Genomic DNA, 7,877 nt, shown 5'->3' with positions numbered 1-7,877 from the left:
CCCCAGAACCCACAACTTCACGAGGACCCACTGTACATTCAGAATCCTCTTCTCAATCTGCAACTTCTCAGTCGACTTCAACTACTCTATCTGCAACTTCTTCCGAAGATACGTCGGCAGTTGCCGTAACACAGACAACCACCACGAAACCAGCGCCGGCCACAACACCGTCAGGTACAGGTGCGCCAATTATTATTTCTCCTCTAAAAATATATCATGAAGAACACTTGGAGGTACAGAACTTGAATATGACATTGAATATTATATTCACGATGAAATAATTTTCATGCCTGCGAGGTCATACTTGGTTATACGATCGTAGATATAGACACACAATGTTCTGTTCAATTCTCTACTAGTTGCTGACGATTACTGCTGACGAGCGTCGGTTGGAAGTATTTAGGTTTATTTTGATCCTATCATTGAAATATGTGCTGTCGAAAAAAGGGTTTGGTGACATTGCGGCCCTTGTAGTACGATTTAGAGCAGGGGTTCTCAACCTGGGAGGCGCGCCCCCCTTGGGGGGGGGCGCGAAACATCTGAAGGGGCGCGAAGAAGCGGTCACCTGAAAAAAATTTTCGCGCTCGGCGTGATTTACCTACAATGCACGCGCGTTTCTCTCTATATAGACCCAATTTCATATATTTTTACTCTCTCATCAACATTCTTAACCGCCCATACCACCAAACAATCTGTTGGGGTTGCTAGCATCCCAGTTGGATTGTGTGATATGACGATAAGGGGGAGGCGTGAAATTTTTCACTATTAAAAAGGGTTGAGAACCACTGATTTAGAGCTTGTTATCGAGTTGTGTGAAATAGCGCTCGGCACAACGATTCAATTACTGGAATCAGAGTAGCGTAGCAATTATAATGATTCGAGTCGATAGTTACAGTGCGTTATTTATTGAGTAACAAAATAGTAATAATGCAACAACAAGAAACACAGTTTCGAAACTTTATTCCGACCGTTAAAGCCGTATTTCAGCATTAAAATATGTGTTGTACCAGGCTACTAACTTACAATTCAAAACTATAATTTCGCCGATGTGCTAACTGTAGTTGCGACTGGCGTAAATAGGTATGCCTAATCCTGATCACTAGGGCAGGTTTTTGCAACTTTCTGTTACCGCTTTCGCAAGCTTCCTAGATGCTCAAAATCTATGTACTATGCTGTTTTAAGCTGTTTTTAGAAATGTTATAGTGCAACTTTTTCTATTTTTCATTCAAATTTTCACTGCAAATTTTATCAAATATCGCGCAAAATGTGAAGGAGTGATCTAAAAACCATGCTATAAGGGTCAGCACTTTCTAGTGTGGTTCTACTGTCTTCGGTTTGCATAACAAAGAGCTATATCAGTGGTAACATTTTTTTCCTGCAGGGCCCTTTTCGAAAATTGCCCGGTCTGGTACTAACCTCTATTTATGGACGGTAGCAAATAACAAGGTGTAAGAGCTCGAAGTTCGGTCGGTATTTTCGGATTGGGACTTCACTAGTAAAACAGTATCATTCCTTATTATATGATGAAAGAAATATTCTGAAGATTTAATTTTTTAGCTCTCAAATGCAAATATACTTAGTGAATCATTTTGATCAAAAAGCTTCAAAGCATCTTCAATGTACCTATGACTCTCACTCTCTAAAGAGGTACTTCGATTTCGCCACACCTTGCGCTGAGGGATAAAATACCTAGTTCGAAACATTTTACGGAAAAGTAACACAAACTAGCGTGATTGTGTACGCATTTGCATATTTCGTATTCTTGGATGTTAGAAATTACATTCTCATCCGATGAAGATCCGTAATTCATTCGAATGCGTACCTAAATGAATGTTGACACACTATTTATATTATTTGAACTTATACTATATGTACACGAAAAATGATAGCTTTACCACATTGTTTTGCAGATTTATGTATTTATTGTTTTGCAGACGTTACGCAAATGTCCTTCTCGATGACTCTGGACCAGACTTGCGACCCGCTAGTGACAGTCACAGGCAGCCAAGCGTATCTTCAAGTTTTCGCCATTTTCCGTGGAGTGGTGAGTAACCCGTGGCTGTAACTGGGAACCAATGATTCGAGCCCTCGAATCTTAATCGAGTATTGATTCTAATGATTCGAGTTGAGTAGTGAAAGAGGATTTTTTCGAGCAATGAAATTATACGCTGAATGCAATCAACAGTTACTTTGTCACTAAAATTTATAGTTTCATTAGTATTTTCACACTAAAATTTATAGTTTCATTAGTATTTTCACTGTGGAGGCCTTGAAGTCTCAATTGGTTGTATCACAGCATACAAAACATGTAGTGGAAAGGACATGGCTGTGAAGTGATCAACCCACCGCATGGTCACAAATTGCAATGAAGTAGGTGTGGAAACCCAAGGTTTCAAGAATGTTCGGTATTTGCTGTTTGGAATTTATGTTACACGTGGTATCGTTCGAGACCGCGTGTTGAGATTGTTAGGTAGAAAGTTGGCTGAAAGCGTGGCTGAAGATGGATGTGAGCGAGTATGTCGCTATGTTTGGTAGCGTGAAGTATGAATAGTCGGGAGCAGCAGTAGTTGTAGTATTAGGCAGTTCGGGCGTGAAGTAGTAGAAGTTGGTGTTGTATTTGCCGGTTTGAGTTGTATGTACCGATCGGAATCTCTGCGCGGATAGAATGGCTGTAGCACGACCTGGTCACTGACGATGCTACACGAGCCTCTTGGGAGTGATGTTGCCCCGTTGGTAGTCCGTATACTTGCCTGTAAATGACAATGCAGCTGGTGGTTCGGGTTTAAGCTGGGGGTTGTGCGTAGGTTTTGCGTGAGGTTTCGTTGGAGTTTACTTGTATTGTACCGGAGCTTTATGGATCGTCTGGATTCCTTTACATGTGTCCGTGAGCATGAGCATCGCCGTTGTGAGTTTATTGCGTCGTATAAACATAATATTATAACCGCGTAGACTTGTGGTGTTGTCTGTTTTCCGTATTGTGTTCGTGAGCAAACGGCAGTTGCAAAAAGACGAGATTCTGAGCCGAGTAACACACCCGCTTTCTCGTTATTGCTTCAAGTAGCCTATACGCAGTACGGGTTCGATATATGACTTTGTCGGAGAATACCTATTTACCTTGATGAGGGATAGAACTTGCAATATATATTCTTTGCGGCTACATAAAAGGTACATATTTGAACTTCCCACATTCATACTGACACGACATCACAATAATTGCCTTGAAGCTCGATTCTCGGTCCAGGTACTCGATTTTTCACAACCCTGCCCGTAACTGTGTCGCAATCCAGGAATGTTTTCAACTACTTTTTCATTCCATTGCAAGACGCTATACATAAGTTTTTCTGCGAGAGTGATGTTCTAACCATGGCTATATATATTTAAAATTGAGACTTTGCCTCTATGTAATTATAATCAATTTCGCACCGTCAGTTAACTGTATATTTTATATTTGCAGGTATTAGCTCTCGGCAACTACACTCGAGTTCCTGTGTTTGGAATCGCGGAAATGAAATTCGCCTGCGGTAGTATCATAGGGTCTGGCTTACTGCAATTACCACGCAACGCTACCGATAATTCCACCCAAGTCGCCAAGAAGTTTAGCAGCGCTATTGTGAGCGGAGAAGTTCCCGAAGTGCAAGCGCAGTCTGTTCAGGGAGTCATTGTCTCAGGTACGTCTTCAATACGGCTGCCCGGCATTTCGCCATGTGACGTTCTTACCATAACCATCGCCACAATCTAAGTTAACTATAATTCTAACTTTACACTCGTGTCACTTGCGCAAGTATCACATGCGTAATTATCACATGCTCGTATGTTACTCGCCCGAGTGTCACATGCGTCAGTATGGCAAGGTAAAGTATCGGGTGCTTTGCTTACATGGTGCATAAGCAAGTGCTATATTCTAAATCGGGGGTGTAAAATTCGCTCGATTGCAAATCTCTTAGTCTTTGATAACGCCTTGGGCCGTAGAATCAAAAATAGCAGTATTCTATGTTTTTCCATGTAGGCAAGTAAGCCTTATTTGACGGACCTTGCAGAATGATATTCAACACTCATCGTGTAAATGTGATCGAATGTGTAGAAATTCGCACCTATCACGAAGAAAATCATATTTTTCAGTATTTAAAAAATGGTTTTGCATCTGATTCCGACGCGGGCAGCACAAAATGTTGTCTCCACATGTTTGAGACCTCTCTTCTTAATGCTCATACTCTCATATATTGAATGCACTAGTATTGCATGCTAAATTCTTGCATATACTCATATTTGGAATGCGCTAATGTTGCTTGCTTAGGTGTCACATGCTAAAGTGACCCAAGCTCATATCTCACATGCACAAGTTTCATATGTCACATGCTCAAATGCCGCATGCATGGTAATATATACCATGCTAAATCATCACATGCTCATGTGGTTCATGAACCAGTGTCGCATGCTAAAGTATTGCGTGCTTTGTGTTCATATGTCCGCAAACTCGCCGCGAGGCAGTAATATCCTTCAATATCACTGATTCAATTGATTCTCACAGATGTGAACGAGTGCGATGACAGTGACAGAGTCCGCCGATTGCACGAACACTGACCCGGGGTTCACATGCCAGTGTCGAAGTGGGTTCAGGGACTTGTCACCATCGATTCCAGGAACGAAGTAAGTAGGGACGATTGATCGTAGGTGGTCAGTGACAAAGCACTTGTGCTCATTTGGAGAATTCGCGTATCTTTTGTTTACTTCAATTATTACCAACTCACGGAATTGAATTCAAGTAGCTCCGGGTCCGGTTGCGCCTCTTTCGGAACTTTGGAACTATAAATGACCCCCTATTTTTCAACTTTTTGAAATATCTAGGAAATGTCATTTTAAATAAAAACCTACTTACAATGTAAGCTGTAGTGGGTATGATAAAATCTTTTAAATACAACAAACAATTGACACGATAATGGTATAATAATAAGTTATTAGATCTTCGTTTAATGTGGTTGTTAAGCTTGCTTCTGCTCGGAATATGTGTTCAGCTGAAGGTTTGCTGAAGGGGGGAAGGAAGTTAATTCAAAATCATGAAGTAGATTATTGCTGTACCAATTTATATCTTACAATACAATATGTGCTGTACAACATATCTTTTGTTTTAGTGGATTAGACTTGGATATGACGAATCGTTGAAATTTTATCATGAATCCCCTGAAAAAAGGCTTACGGCCCCCTAGGGGGCCATGGCTCACAGGTCGAAACCCCCAAATCAGGGGTCGGGAATCTTTTTAGACCGAAGAGCCACATTGACCAACTATTTTTAATCGTAACTCCCGAAGAACCAGAAATGTCAATCAATTACTAAGTCACAATTGAAAATTCGTGACGCATTGGTAGCGCCAATACATGGGGTTCGTAGTGTGGACAATATTTTCTCTGCATTCGCATTTCTCACATGAGTAGGTGGAGGGAGCTAAACATGGTCACTACAGCAGTAGCCTACATAATATAAAACCTTGAGTGATTCATTGGTACTTTTTATCAATGTTTATGAATGACTAGATTTTAAACATTTTTACTCCCAAAATCAAGAAATATTCAAATATATTGTTCGGAAATAAAGCGCGAAAGGAGAGGTAAGACTCAGATGAGGCACAGGCGCGCCAAGCCTCACCATTGATAGCTCAACTCGTCGTAAAATGCTTAGAATTTATGATCGCTGATATTAATCGAATGTAATTGTCGCACTGATTCCGAATATCTAAATATTGATCGACTTCCGAAGTATTTGGCTAGCAAATCTTTAAGCCACACACCTATACATTTTAACGGCGATATAAGAAAGCTACTTATCAATCAAGAACATGGATACTGGATAGCTATGGCGTTGTTTTTTAATTTGAATTTCTAATTGTGAATGACACATCCGAAGCAATTCATTTCTCGGTGTGGATCGAGAAGAAAATGTGTATTTGAAAACTGGATGGTCATACAGGCGTCGCCGTGATTTTATTATCTTTGATCGGTTTCGAGGCGTGCGACGTCGGGTAGGCTACATCGAATTCGCGAGTGATGTTAGTCGCCAGCACGACAGCGGCATAAATTTAAGGATTTTGAAAAGGGGATACGAGCTCCTAACCCGTGATACCTCACTGTATTGATTCTCTATTAGATATGTATATGCTGTCACGTGAAACATTATTCTGGTCGTCATGAATTCACCAGCAAGTTGCTGCAATATTAATAAAATCAAAACAAAAATAACAAAATTAAAAATTAGTTACAGAGCCATATCTTATACCCAAAAGAGCCATATATCGCTCGGAAGATATAGGCTCCCGACAACCGCCCTAGCGTATAGCCTACAATATATTTTGCATTCCAGCTGCGAAGATCAATGTTTTCTCAACGGCGACGAATACTGTACCAACGGGGCCACTTGCGTACGCCAACGGGGTAGTCAGAACCCTACTTGCGAATGTGTGGCTTTCTACCAAGGGGTTAGATGTGCGGATAGAAGTAAGTTGAAGATATTTGAAGCTGAATACTGGTTTGGGTATTGATAATGTTGGAGTGGTGCTGACAATTCTCCACAAATAGTATGTAGTAGTGTATTTTATAATATTTGCGGAGGTGTTAAACTTCGCCAACAAAGCTACTCAATTAAGTAGGGGTAGCAACGCAAAAATCTACTCAAGTACGAGTAGAAGTAGACATTTTGAAAGCAGCTTAAAACTTGACTTGACGTAAAAGTAGAATTGACTGACTTTAAATCTACTCAAGTAAGTAGGAGTTGTGAAAATGATCGTAATCCGTTGGCATATATTAACTGTCAAAAGCTGCAAATCGAGCTATGCGAAAGGTATCCGGGAGGTATAAATTTTCGACAGCATAAGTATTTGTCCGTATCATGAAGTGAAAATGATAGCATTGATATGGAAATGCGATACTAATTCTCTGTTTACTCTAAAACCCCGATTTACAGAATATGGTTAGGCTTACGGTTGTGTTAGTATTGCAGTTTGTGTGAGGAATAATTTAGTGGCTAGGTTTTAGGGTTGACATTGGAGCTGTAAAGTCACAGACGAAATTGCTCCATGCTCAAAGGCGGACAACCATCCTGTTGTGGAAAGTGGTGTTTCAAAACGGCAATAATTTCACAGATGGCGGGGCTATTGCCGGAATGACGATTGGACTTTTGGCGCTTGTCGCAGGCATAGTCGCGATTGTCTATATGAATGCAGCAAAATCGGGCTGATTCAAGCAGAAAAATGAAAAATGCTTGGCAGCAGTTTGCATATCGAGGACTTGAGACATATTAAAGCAAATTCGATGGACGGAAAATAAAATGCGTTTTTCATTTCCATACATTCAAATGCTATGCAACTATCTATCTATCTGAACTGTGAACGGTGATGTCCGTTTTTCGTGGCAATCGGGCGTCTCGTACTCTTTTTCGTGGCAATCGGGCGTCTCGTACTCTCATAACAATGTGTCCTGGTTGATTGATATTGCAATGATTATCGAATTTATAGGAAATATCATATATTGGCTGAAGATTGTTGAGTTGACCATGAATTCGGACACACCTAATAAACTGCCTTATTTACTGGCAAGCGGTATATTGTAGATCAGCGGTCCTCAACCTTTTTCGATAAGTGCCCCCATTGGCGATGGGCGAAGAAAACGCGCTCCCTTACCCTCTTACATTTATTGTCATGTCAAAAAGAGCACATCATCTGATACAGAGGTGGATAACCTTCCTGCAAATCATGGCCGCATTTCGATTACTTATGTAATCTAAGGCCGCATTTCAGGGCATAGCCGCAATGAACGATCGGGACACAAAATACCTATGGCAAACTGTCCATATTCATTCCCGGTGAACTCCGGACCATATTCATTCCCGG

At 40.8% G+C, this 7,877-nt stretch overlaps 1 protein-coding gene across 1 annotated transcript; it reads left to right on the top strand.

The window, feature by feature from the left end:
* Positions 1-7: 7 nt before the first annotated feature.
* LOC145432712 (uncharacterized) lies at positions 8-7,198 on the top strand. Its single transcript, XM_080309546.1, has 6 exons — positions 8-174; positions 1,935-2,044; positions 3,455-3,668; positions 4,529-4,647; positions 6,353-6,486; positions 7,131-7,198. The coding sequence occupies exons 2-4, from the start codon at positions 1,946-1,948 to the stop codon at positions 4,579-4,581; spliced, it is 366 nt and encodes a 121-aa protein (XP_080165672.1). The 5' UTR covers positions 8-174; positions 1,935-1,945; the 3' UTR covers positions 4,582-4,647; positions 6,353-6,486; positions 7,131-7,198.
* The last annotated feature ends 679 nt before the right edge of the window (positions 7,199-7,877 follow it).

This window comes from Botryllus schlosseri, unplaced genomic scaffold, assembly GCF_051294905.1.
Source record: "Botryllus schlosseri isolate E-star unplaced genomic scaffold, Bs_hap1 Bs103a, whole genome shotgun sequence".
Taxonomy (NCBI): Eukaryota; Metazoa; Chordata; class Ascidiacea; order Stolidobranchia; family Styelidae; genus Botryllus; species Botryllus schlosseri.
This window is presented reverse-complemented; position numbering and strand designations above follow the sequence as displayed.

Coding starts and splice junctions, on each gene's coding strand:
- LOC145432712 (XM_080309546.1), top strand. CDS start 1,946: ATGTCCTTCTCGATGACTCTGGACCAGACTTGCGACCCGCTAGTGACA. Junction 2,045..3,454: donor TCGCCATTTTCCGTGGAGTG/GTGAGTAACCCG, acceptor TTATATTTGCAG/GTATTAGCTCTCGGCAACTA. Junction 3,669..4,528: donor TCAGGGAGTCATTGTCTCAG/GTACGTCTTCAA, acceptor TGATTCTCACAG/ATGTGAACGAGTGCGATGAC.